This window comes from Pipistrellus hanaki, assembly GCF_964339955.1.
Source record: "Pipistrellus hanaki genome assembly, chromosome: 16".
Lineage (NCBI taxonomy): Eukaryota > Metazoa > Chordata > Mammalia > Chiroptera > Vespertilionidae > Pipistrellus > Pipistrellus hanaki.
In genome coordinates, this window is record NC_140518.1 from 45,646,819 (window position 1) to 45,660,264 (window position 13,446).

A 13,446-nucleotide genomic window follows, 5' to 3' on the forward strand; every position below is an offset into this window, starting at 1 on the left:
GTATGTATAGTAGGATCCCTGTTGTGTAAATAACTCCTTTTTCTCTCAAAAAAGATATGCAGATTTCTTACAACTGCAAATGAATCTACTATATCTCAGAATTGAAAGTTTAATTAAAAATTTTGTCTTGAAGTTCATGAAATGGATGTCTACGAAGATGGACTAGTTAACATTGACAATAAGATAGTCAGCAAGGATGATGATATGTAAAATGCTTCAAAAGATAATTATTTGAGTAGCAAAGGATCAAGAAAAGCCCTTTTGAAAAATTGATGTAACTGTCAGTTAATTTTATGAAAATAAATCTCTTTATGTCATCCTGTGAAAATTTAAAAAACACACACCAAGATTTGATGTTTTTGTTTTTTAATAGCTGTGGTTATAATCACAACTAAATTTAGTTAAATGTAAAATAAAGTTGTTTTTATTAAGTTTATTTGGTTTTATTTTTTAAGATAAAATCCCAGAGCTACTCTTTATTCTGTTTTAAATAATATTAAGAGTTCATAACACTTTTCTAGCTATCTCCCCACACAATCACAATTGATCCCTAGGATAAGTTTCTAGAAATGAAGTTATTAAATTGAAAATCATGCGGATTGCTTAAGGTTTGTTATCTGTTATTGATGCTTCTCTAAAAACCTCTTATTATCAGTGGTGAGAGTGCTTCCTGTTCCATTGTGCCTTTCTAGTGCTTGTTATTATTTCTTTCTTAAAACAAAATTTTTTTATTGACTTCAGAGAGAGAGAGACATTGAGAGAGAGAGAGACATTGATGATGAAAGATAATCACTGATCACATTCGGTCAGGATCGATCCTCAATTTACTGATTCATAGGTTGCTGCTTAACTATTGAGCTACACCAGCCGGGCTATTATTTTTTTAAAAAAATACCTTCCAGTTTGACAATCTAATAGGTTATCTTGTATTAATTTGCTTTTCTGGAATTTTTTATAATGTTGAATATTTAAAAAAATTATTAGCCTTTTACTTTCTTTGGGACTAGTACCATAAGATTTTTTTTTAAAGTATATATTTTATTTCAGATAGGAAGGAATTGGGAGAGAGAGATAGAAACATCAATGATGAGAGAGAATCATTCATGGCTGCCTCCTGCACACCTCACACTGGGGACCGATCCCGCAACCCAGGCAGGGAATCGAACCATGACCTCCCAGTTTAACCACTGGGCCACACCGGCTAGGCCATAAGATTTTAAGAAAAGAATTTACATGGTTTTGATCATTGTAGTAAGTCTAGTTATTAATAACTGGAAAGGTGCAGTGGGGAGGCCAAGTACTTTAGGCACTCCATTTATGTGCTTTGCCACAGATCTCTGGGACTAGACAGGGGAAGAATAGACGCATACCCAGTGAAGTCTGGGTGACATAGGAAAGGTACTTGTTTGTCAGTTATTGGCAAGAGTAAGCATAGCCACTGCAAGCTCAGGAAGATCTGAGATATTTAATCTCCTAAACAAAGGATTTGCTCTCTGCACTCTTGCTCGCTTGTGTCTGGGGCTCTTGGCACTCTTGTTGCAGAGGCACGCTCTCTTGACTCCGTTGCATTCGCCCACATGGCTCATGGCCTTGTAGGCCACACACAACGGGCTAATGACTGCAACTAGCCTGATGCTAATAAACTGGACTCAGCACCCCACGAAATGGGAAGTTTGGATGCTGACTTTGCTCCCAGCTCTGCTGAATCCCCAGCTGCACATCTTCCAGAAATGGATTAAGGGAAATGGGACTGGAAACCCAGAGATAATTCTACACAAACAAAAATGATTGATTCTTCTGTGCAAGTCTCAGATAATTTTTTTTAAAATATATTTTTATTTATTTCAGAGAAAATGGGGGAGGAAGAGAGAGAGAGAAACATCAAGGATGAGAGAGAATCATTGATGGGCCGCTTCCTGCATGCCTCCTCCTGGGGATTGAGCCACAACCTGAGCATGTGCCTTTGACTGGAATCAAATCCGGGACCCTTTAGTTCACAGGCCAATGCTCTTTCCATTAAGCCAAACCAGCTAGGGCAATAATTCTTTTTCTTGAGTTATTGTAAGGACCCGACTAGTACCCACTGGGAAAGGGGATACCCCACTTTCACCAATAACAGCCTGAATTTCCATTTAAAAAGATGAGGATTATTGAGTAACAAGGAGCTTTTTAATAATTTAAGTTTTGGACAGTTGTTTCTTTGCTTGTTTAGGAACTAAAACCATTGTATTTCTAGTTGTTTATCCATTTAAATAGCTAGGAAGTAAACTTTAAGAACTTTGATGCTATTTGTTACTGAACTGCTAATTCTTTTGCTTTTTTTAGGCAGGTCTTGTCTGGACTACCAGATTCAAGAGGCCAAATCAAGTCTTTCAAAGACTCTTGAACAAGTCTTGCATGACACTATTGTCCTCCCTTATTTCATTCAATTCATGGAACTTCGGAGAATGGAGCATTTGGTTAAATTTTGGTTAGAAGCTGAAAGTTTTCGCTCTACAACTTGGTCCCGAATAAGAGCACACAGTCTGAACACAGTGAAGCAGAGCTCATTGGTTGAGCCTGTCTCTCCATCTAAAAAGCAAGAAACTGCAGCACCTTTTGTGACCGAGTCTCTTGACAAGAGATTAGAGGATTCTAGCTCAGCCCAGTTGCTTGTGACTCAATCAGAAGAAAGTGACCTGAATAATAGAACTAGCAACACCCAGAATCGCCTGCTCCTTTCCGAGGAATGTGATAGTGCCCATTCTCTCCATCTTGAAATGGCAAGAAGAGAAGCTCATCAAGTTTCCATGGAAATCCAAGAATCCTCCCCCAGACTTACAGTAGCCAGTAGAAATAGTATTTCTTCTCCACTAAAGGAATTATCAGGAAAACTAATGAAAAGTAAGTGTGTGATTTCCATCTTTTTATTCTTTTTTTATTTTAAACCAATTTACAAAGTGGGACTTGAGATGGAGAGTAAAAGGATCAAACTGATTTTTTCTCCCATATCTACTTTTAAATTTGGAAAGATTTGGAGAGTGTCCTGGAGTAGGATCAGTGTATAAAAAAGGAACAGCAGGGAAGGATGTTAGCAGAATTAACAAATGAAGGTCAAGTACCATCCTGCTTATCTTTCCATAAATTTTTAAAATCAACTAGTTGTCCAGATAGACTTAGTCCATCCTGTCTGTCTGAATTTTATTACACTTTTACTGTACTTTGCAAATAAATTTATTAATAGCTAGTAAGTGGCAGTTATTGTGTTCTCATTCAGTGGTCACCACACCTCCATGAGGTAGGCTTTATTATTCTGTTTTGCATGAGAAAACCATGGCTTAGAAAGGTGAAGTAACTTGCCCTGGGTTTTATAGAAAGTGGGAAGCTAGAATTATAGTCCAGGCATTTCACTGCAGCAGCCTTTCTTTTTTTTTATTCTCTATGTGGAAGTTACACACTCTTATTTTTAATTGTCACCATCTGGAAATCTAATTAGACAGCCTTTGTGTTTTTTATCCTGTATGTTCTTTGTTTCTCAGAGGGCTAGGTGATTTTCTTTCTGTTTTGTTTTTCTTGTTTGCTTATTTTTTTTAGAGCAGTTTAATGTTCACAGCCAAATTCTGGGGAAGGTACAGCTTTCCCATGTACTGCCTAGGCATCGTTTTGGTTTAATCTTCTACCCTTTTTGGTCCTGGGGCAACTGTCTTTGAAACTGCAAGCTCTAAGTCTTTTGAAATTGGTGGCTTTTCGCAGGTGAATGAATGCCCTTCCGGGCTTGCACTTTTACCCATCTTGATTTGCCATTAGCTTCTTCAGGTCTGCAATTCAGAAATATAGAAAGTGTTGACTGCCACAAGTTATTTTTTAAACTGAACAAAACTTAAACTGTTATGGACTTATTGCATAAATATGAATGTGTTTTATTTTGGAGTATTGTCCTACATGCTAGGATTATGATAGCGGTATATATAAAGACATTGCATTACCTCTGTAATGCATACACCCTCGTTCTGAATTCTACAAGATTACCAGCCCCAGAAGGTTCAGACAAAGGAGCTGTTGTACTTGTTTTTGCCTCTCGTTTCCGTACTTTACCACAAGCTCTGGTACAATTCTTAAAAAACATTATGGGAGTTTCTTTGAACACCCAATCTGGCCTATTTCTGCAAATGGAAGTCCAATATCTGTTTCTTTCATTAAAATATTCTGTATTATTTTTTAAAACTGTCACTGGGTGGTACTTAATTTCAATAAAAAAATAGAAATAGTAGTGGAGTTATTTTTAAAGTATTTCTTTTCTCCTTTTCATTATTTTTAAAATTTATGTGCAGTAAATTGACTTTTTTGATATATACTTGTATGAATTTTGACATCTGCATAGATTCCTATAACTGTCATCACAAGCAGGAAGACCTTTGTAGTCAAGTCCTCTGTATCCCGACACTTTCAACCTGCCAGTGTCCATGTCTCTAGTTTCGCCTTTTCCAGGGTGCCGTATAAGTGAATGTGCACTGTATGTAGCTTTTTTGTTTGTTAATTCTAATGTGAGGATATTTTTTCCATTGATTTTTAGAGAAAGTGGGAAGCAGGGAGAGAGACACACACGGATTTATGTGAGTCAAGACATGGGTTGGTTGCCTCCCACACATGCCCCTAATGGGACCAGGGATCAAACCTGCATCCCAGGTACATGCCCTTAACTTGGAATTATACCCAGGACCCTCCAATCACTGAGCGACACCAGCCAGGCTATATTATATACTGTTTTTCCCCGAAAATAAAACATCCTCCGAAAATAAGACCTACTTACAGGTTTCCTTCTGAGTGAAATATAAGGCATCCCCCAAAAATAAGGCCCCCCTAGGCTCTGTCTCAGAATGCTATTGCTAAACATGAGAGATTTTGTCCACTGATTCTGAAAGAAATGGAGTCACAAGAAATTCACCAGGAAATTCAGGAATTGGATTGTTATGATGATGTTCCAGAAGATGATGCCATGATTGTCATTGAATAAATGAGTAAATTCTTGATACTGTAGCATTCACAGTTTGTCTGGTTTGTGTTGACAACTACCATACCGTATACAGGTAATAAATTTCCTTTATTTTCATTTAATAATAAATGTGTACCGTATTCTTCTTCATGGAAAAATAAGACAAGCCCTGAAAATAAGACCTAGCGCATCTTTGGGAGCAAAAATTAATATAAGACAATGTCTTATTTTCGGGGAAACAGGGTAGTTAAGTCTGTTTCTGGACTCTGTTCTGTTCCATGGTTTTATGTGTTTCTTTTTTTTTTTTTTTTTAATAAATCTTTATTGTTCATATTATTACAAAAGTTCCTCATTTTTTCCCCCTCCACCAGGTTCCCACCCCACCCTCTGCCCTTTCCCCACCCCCCATTGTCCTCATCCATAGGTGCACAGTTTATGTTCAGTCTCTTTCTGCACTCCCCTCTTCCCCGAGAATTGTCAGTCTACTCCCCTTCCATACGATTGTATTATATTCAACAGTTAATATTGTTCATCAGGTTTTTTAATTCCCTTGGTTTTTAGATTCACTTGTTGATAGTTACATATTTGTTGTTCATAATTTTTATCTTTATTTTCTTCCTCTTCCTAAAGAACCCCTTTCAGCAATTCATATAATTCTGATTTGGCGGTGATGAACTCCTTTAGCTTTTTTTAAAATTTTATTTGTGAAGCTCTTTATCTGGCCTTCAATTTTGAGTGATAGCTTTGCTGGGTAGAGTATTTTTGGCTGTAGGTTCTTGCTATTCATCACCTTGAATATTTCTTGCCATTCCCATCTGGCCTTCATGGTTTCTGTTGAAAAATCAGCTGACAATCGTATGGGTGCTCCTTTATAGGTAATTACCTGCTTTCTCTTGCTGCTTTTAATATTCTCTCTTTGTCTTTTGCTCTTGGAATTTTAATTATGATGTGTCTTGGTGTGGTCCTCTTTGGATTCCTTTTGTTTGGTGTTCTGTGCGCTTCCTGGACTTGTAAGTCTAATTCTTTCACCAGGTGGGGGAAGTTTTCAGTCACTATTTCTTTCAGTATGTTTTCAATATCTTGCTCTCTCTCATCTTCTGGGACCCCCATAATTCTGATGTTGGTTCGCTTGAAGTTGTCTCAGAGGTTTCTTACACTATCTTCAACTTTCTGGATTCTCTTGTCTTCTTGCTTCTGAAGAGGAGTCTCTTCTGGCTCTTTGTGTTCCAAATCTTTGACTTGATTCTTGCGATCTTCCATTCTGTTTTTAGGACTCTGTATAATATTTATTACTTCAGACAATGTATTCTTTATTTCTAGTTGATCCCTTTTCATATCCTCATAGGTCTCATTTATTTTATCGGCCTTTTCTAGGAAATTCTTGAAAAACCTTGTAAGCATGGTTTTGAACTCTATATCCAGTCGCTTTTTTTTTTTTTTTTTTTTTTGTGAAACCCAACTTTATTTGTTTAAAAATGCTCAAGAGACTTTAAAAAGGCCCAAAAGCCCAATGGCGTCCAGGTTTAATTTCAGATCATCCTGACTTGGAGTACTTCCGCTTCTTCTTTTGTGCGGCATCGATTTGATCCTTGTCAATGAGACACCTTGGCAATTCTAGTTGGATCGTGGCGTCATCTTGTGACTCCCAGTATCTGTCATAAATGGCCATCAGGTTATGAACGATGAGAAACGTAATACCAGAAATAATCACGAGACGTCTGCAGATTTTACTTGAATATCCTTTCTGAATCATTCTTTTCAACCAGGCCCATTGATGATCAATTTGAGTAGGGGAGATCATGATGAGTGTCACCTGCAAAGACTGGTATTAAATGCAGCTTTTTCAGAAAGAAACCAGCAAACACACTCCAAGATGAAACAGCCTCCAGTCGCTTTTTGTCCTCCATTTCTTTCGCTTGTGATCTGTTTCCTTGTGTCGGCATTTTCGCTGCTTCCCTGAGTTGGTAGGGTGGCTTTGTGTGTTAAGGTGTCCTATATGGTTCAGTGGGTCAGCCTCCCAATTATCTGAGGTGAACACTCTTGGTGCACCCCTTTGTGTTAATTGTTATTGGTATCACTGGGAGGAACTGACCTCCAGGCCAATTGGCTGTGAGGATCAGCTGTGTCTATGCACAAAAGCCTCTGTGCTTAGCTTGGATGGGGCACAGTTTCAGGGTGGAGCCTACAGCCTTGGCTTCCTGTCAGCCCCGCCCTATGAGGTTCCTGAGTATCCTTTGGTACTTGGTGCTTTGGTACTCGCTGCAAGCACCTCCGAGAGAAAGGTGCCCTCAAGTTTTGCCCACTACCAGATAGTCTAGTCCCTCCCCTAGTGAGCCCGGAACTGGGGTTCTGTGCAGTTGGAAATAGGGGTAAGAGCAGTCTGGAGCTTATGTCTCCTTCCCGCTAGGGCAATCCAGTGGCACAGTCAATCCTCTGCGCGCAACGTGCATGACTCCGGGGCTCTGCCTTTTGCCGCTCCCCTGAATTTCTGCCTTACAGCACAGATTCCTTCCATATGAGCTTCGGTCCCCAGGGTCTTGTCTAGAACTGGGGTTCAGTGCAGTCGGAACTGGGGCTCAGCACAGTCCAGAGCTTTTGTCTCCTTCCTGCTAGGGCAATCCAATGACATAGTCAACAGTCAATCCTCTGCACGCAATGTGCACGACTCCGGGGCTCTGCCTTTCACAGCTCCCTAATTCTCTGCCTTACAGCCTAGAATCCTTCTGTATGAGCCTGGCATCCCAGGGTCTCGCCCAGAACTGGGGTTCAGTGCTGTCGGATCTGGGGTTCAGCACAGTCCGGAGCTTTTATCTCCTTCCCACTAGGGAACGCCAGCCAGGCACTCAGCCGCCCCTCCTCTCCGGCTCCGTCCTCTCCCCACGTGTGCACCATGTCTCCTTAGGCTTTTACAGCTCCTCTGATTTTTCCTTCTGGTTTTCTCTTTCCTTCTAGTTGTAGAATTTCTAGTCAGTCAACTTTCCTGTAGTTCTCCATAATGTCCACTTTATATTTTAGTTGTATTTTTTGAAATTGTTGTGTGAGGCTGCATTTAGGCGCTTACCTATGCCGCCATCTTGGTTTCTCTCTCTCTATGTGTTCATTTCTTCACTGATATGACATTGTAGCTTTATTGTAAGTCTTAAATTTGGGTAGTATGAGTCTTCCGACTATGCTCTTTCTATTCTAATTTCTTTTACTTTGATATAAATTTTAGAATAATCTCATCTGTATCTATGAGAAATCCTACTGGAATTTTTATTCGAGGTGCATTTAAACAATAAATCAGTTTGAGGATAATTTACACCTTAACTGTATTGAATGTTATAATCCATAGATATGGTGTGTGTTTTCATTTTTTTAGGTCTTTGATTTCTTTCATCAGCATTTTATACTTTTCAGCATAAAGATTCTTTACATGTTTTGTTAGAGTTGTGTCTAGCATTTCTTTTTTTGGTGCTATTGTGAGTGGTATTTTAAAAAAATTTGTTTTTAATTTTTCAATGCTAGTTTATAGAAATATGATTGACTTTTATATATTGATCCTCTATTCTGTGACCTACTAAACTCACTACTTTTATGAGCTTTTTTGGTAGATTACTTAGGATTTTCTACATAGACATTCACATTATCTGTGAATAGAGACAGTGTTATTTCTTCTTCAAACTTTTTCTTTTTTCTTGTCTTATTGCACTAATTGGGACTTCTATACCATCTATATCTATATCTATATCTATATCTATATCTATATCTATATCTATATCTATATATATATATATAAAACCCTAAGCAACCAGTTGACTGGTCAACAAATAGCTATGATGTGCAATGACCACCAGGGGACAGATGCTTAATTCAGGAGCTGCTCCTCTGGTGGTCAGTGCACTCCCACAGCAGGAGCGCCACTCAGCTGACAGGTGACCGACGCCAGGCTGGTGAGCACAGCTGCAGGGGCGCATGCCTCTCCCGTGGACACTTCTCCTACCCGCACCCCCGATCAGTTTCACACTACTTTGTGCTGTGCGGGATCAGCGTGGACAGCGGGCTGGAGCCCCATGAGCTGGTGGGTAAGGCCTGGCTGCGGTGGCATGGTGGTCACTGATTTCTGAAGGCCCAGCTGAGACACCTCACCGGTGCAAGAATTCGTGCACCAGAGCCTTTATTAGGCTATAAAATAAAACCCTAATATGCAAATAGACTGAACAGTGGAACAACTGGTTGCTAGGATACACACTGACCACCAGGGACAGATATTCAACACCAGAGCTGCCCCCTGGTTGTCAGTGTGCTCAAACGGAGAGCACCACTCAACCAGAAGCCAATGCAGCGGCGGTGACAGGAGCCTCTCCCACCTCCAAGGCAGCACCAAGGACCCTCAGGGGATGTCTGCCTGCTGGCTTAGGCCTGCTCCCAGTGGGAACATCCCCCAAGGTGTTCCAGACTGCGAAAGGGCACAGGCCAGGCTGAGAGATTCCACTGGCCTCCCCCCACCCCCCACCCAGTGTACAAATGTCATGCTCTGGGCCTCTAGTACAAGAATAAAAACAAAATGGATTAAAGATTTAAATGTAAGATCTGAAACCATAGACTTTTAGAAGAAACTTTTAGGTATCAGCATTTCTGGCTTTTTTTTTTTCTTTTCTTTTTTCCTGATATATCACATAGGCAAGGGAAACAAAACAAAAATAAGCAATTGAGACTACATTATGCTAAAGAGTTTGTACACAGCTAAGGAAACCATTAGCAAAAAAATCAAAATACAGCTTTCTGAATGGGAGAAGATAGTCACCAATGATACATCTGATAAAGGGTTAATTGGCAAAATTTATAAAGAACTCATACAAGTCAATTTAAAAAACACACCAAAAAAATTAAACCAATTAAAAACAGGCAAAGGACCTAATAAGACACTTTTCCGAAGACAACACACAGATGGACAATATACATATGAAAATATGCTCAATGTCTCTAATCATCAGAGAAATGCAAATTAAAACCACAATGAGATATCACCTCACACCTGACAGAATGGCTGTAATCAGTAAGTCAACGAAGAAGTGTTTGTGAAGATGTGGAGAAATGGAAACCCTCATACACTGTTGGTGGGAATGCAGTTTGGTGCAGCCACTGTGGAAAGCAGTATAGAGGCCAAAGCCGGTTTGGCTCAGTGGTGGAGCGTCGGTCTGCGGACTGAGGGGTCCCGGGTTCGATTCCGGTCAAGGGCATGTGCATTGGTTGCGGGCATATCCCCAGTGGGGGGTGTGCAGGAGGCAGCTGGTTGATGTTTCTCTCTCATCGACGTTTCTAGCTCTATCTCTCTCCCTTTCTCTCTGCAAAAAATCAATAAAATATATATATATTTTTTTAAAAGAAAGCAATATAGAGGTTCTTCAAAAAAGTAAAAACGAAACTGCCTATGACCTAGTGATTCCACTTCTTGATTCATATTTGAAGGAAACTAAAACACTCATTCCACAAAATTTATGCACCCTTCAATGTTCACTGCAACATTATTTGCAATTTTCCAAGATACAGAAGCAACCCAAGTGTCTAACAACTGATTATTGTAAAAAGAATCCTATATAATAAAGATGTACGAAATGGTCATTACACTGTGAAGTGTAGCGACCACGACCGACTGCATAACAACCGGGTAATGGATCAGCAGGAGGGTGGGACTGCGAGCTACAAGCGGGCAGGGGAGAGCTACAGGAGGGGGCAGGGCAGCAAGCTATGAAGGGGGTGAGGGGGAGCTACAGGAGGGCGGGGCAGCGGGCAGAGATCCAATTTAAATCCCCATAACTATTTTGTATTTACCAATTTGTAGTTCTCTATATCTGGGGGACCAACCTACTGACATTTCCTCCCGACAGGCCCAGCCCTAATCTGAAGACCGGGCCAGCCAGACCCCACACATTCCTGAATTTGTGCCCTGGGCCTCTAATTATGTGTGTGTGTGTGTGTGTGTGTGTATTATGTATTTATATATATATATATACACTATAGTGGGATATTACTCAGCCATAAAAAGAATAAAATCTTACCATTTTCGACAACATAAATGGACCTAGAGGTTATTAATGGTAACTGAAATCAGAGAAAGATAGATAGGACATATGAAGAGTCTAAAGAAAAATATAAATGAATAGATAAAACAGAAAAAGAAAAAAAAAAAAGAGAAAGAAAAAAAAAACCAGAAAAAGAATAACAAAACAGTTACAGAGAATATACTGATTGTTGCCAGAAGGGTAGGGGATTGGGGAATTGGGTGACAGGGTGAAGAGATTGAGAACTCTAAATTGGTAATACAAAATAGTTATGGGGGTTTAAATTACAGCACATGAAATACAGTAAAAACTGTATATGGTACCAAGTGGGCACTGGGCATATAATTGTCTAACCACTGTCCTCAACACTGTTTCAATACAAAATAAAATTGAATGTAAACTGTAATTGGAAAAAAATTTTTTTTTTTTAATTTTTAATATGTTGCTTAGTTTCCAAGTATTTGGAGAAATTTTTCCTGCGAGGTTTTTTTTTTTCATGTTATTGATTTCTCAATTATATTGTCAGAGAATATATATATATATATATATATATATATATATATATTTATATTTATATTTTATTGATGTTTTACAGAGAGGCAAGGAGAGGGATAGAAACATTGATGAGAAACATCGACCAGCTGCCTTCTGCATACCCCCTATCGGAGGTTTTTGTTTTCTTTTTATATGTATTTTTTAATTGATTTCAGAGTGAAAGGGAGAAAGGGATAGAGAGAAACATCAATGATGAGAGAGAATCATTGATTGGCTGCCACCTGCATTTCCTCCCTCCTCCTCAGGGATCAAACCCATAACCCAGGCATGTGTCCTGACTGGGAATTGAACCGTGACCTCCTAGTCCATAGGTCAACCACTGAGCCACGCCTGCCAGGTTGTCTTTTTACTCTGTTAACATTTGCAATGGTGGTGGGGTGGCAGCTGTGGGAAAGTCTGCTGGCATTGAACCACATCGGACTAGTAGTCACGGTGTTGCCACATACTCCCAGGAAAATGGAGTGCCACCTTCATTCACGGTGTCTTTGGAGAAGTAATTTTATTAAATCTAAACCCTGTTTAATATGATTGATGTGGGAAATATGCAGAAGCATACACTTGTGTTAAGATAAAGCACATGGGTAGTTGGTGGTTTTTGTGAGTTAAAGTAGCTGCTTTTTTAATAGAATATGATTTTTACTTGTAAGAATGAGTATTGGAAAACTACGGTAATTTAGAGTTGGATATTTGGCAGACATTTTCGTGGGAATGAATGAAGTAAACTTGTTATTCAACGAGAACGACTGACAGTATTTGTTGCCCAGTGGTAAAAATGGAAGCTTTTTAAGTGAAAATTAGAATTTTGGAAAACTAGTATTCACCACTGTGCTTTGACAGCTTTAAAGAGTGTTCCAGCAAGATCATTGATGCTGCCAATGATGTGATTTCTTTTTCTACCCTATATGATGCAATGTCTCAACATTAGGAAAATCTGCATAAGCCAATAAACCAATATTTTCCAAAATATTTGGAAATATAGGATGTTATAAAACTATGGGTAAAAGACCAGTGGATTTTAATATCTAGACATAAAACATAAACAAAAGCTCAATAGTGCCCTCAATAATTTTTAAAATATCAAAGTCCTGAGAATACGAAGTTTGAGATTCTTTGGGTTTTTTTGGTTTTTTTTTAAATATATTTTTATTGATTTTTTACAGAGAGGAAGGGAGAGAGATAGAGAGCTAGAAACGTCAATGAGAGAAACACTGACCAGCAGCCTCTTGCACACCCCCCACGGGGGATGTGCCCGCAACCAACATACATGCCCCTGACCGGAATCGAACCTGGGACCTTTCAGTCCGCAGACCTATGCTCTACCACTGAGCCAAACTGGTTTCGGCGAGATTCATTGTTTTAACATTAAAGGGTTATAAAGGTAAAATGAATGTAATATTTATGAATGTTAAATTATTTGAAAAGCATTTTAAATGTAGATTTAGAAATCATTTTTGAGCTCCTGCTGTTAAATTGTTATGCAAATCCTTCAAGCTCAGACTTTGAAGAAGAACCCTGGAAAGAGAGCATGCATGCATCATTGCTATTTAGGAGCTTGTTCACTTAGATGAGGAGTAGGGGGGGAATTCACATATAATTCCTCTGTTCCACAAACCAAATAGTGAAAAAGCGGTATCATGATGAGAATTGTTTTGTCCTAAATATACTTTTACTAGTATATATGCTTTTATTTGTAATGTATATGTATACATACATACATACTTCTCTGTGGATTGAACCCACAACTGTGGCATGTGCCCTGACCGAGAAAAGACCCATGACCTCCTGATTCATAAGTGTGTGTGGTGTGTGTGTGTGTGCACGCGCACATGCATGTATGCTTGGGCTCACAGTAAATCTAAGCCCTGCTGTTCACGA

At 39.2% G+C, this 13,446-nt stretch overlaps 1 protein-coding gene across 4 annotated transcripts in view; it reads left to right on the forward strand.

The window, feature by feature from the left end:
* The window catches only part of AKAP10 (A-kinase anchoring protein 10), an 80,199-nt gene that overhangs the window by 18,702 nt on the left and 48,051 nt on the right, over nt 1–13,446 (forward strand). For 3 of the 4 annotated variants that reach the window (XR_014792946.1, XM_084861428.1, XM_084861429.1), the window contains exon 4: nt 2,326–2,883. The exons of the other annotated variant lie outside the window; for it this stretch is intronic. Coding sequence is in view for 2 of the 3 variants with exons in the window: in XM_084861428.1 (XP_084717554.1) it covers nt 2,326–2,883 (558 nt within the window). In the remaining variant the exon portion in view is untranslated. The remainder of the gene's footprint in view (nt 1–2,325; nt 2,884–13,446) is intronic. 4 annotated transcript variants of the gene reach the window in all.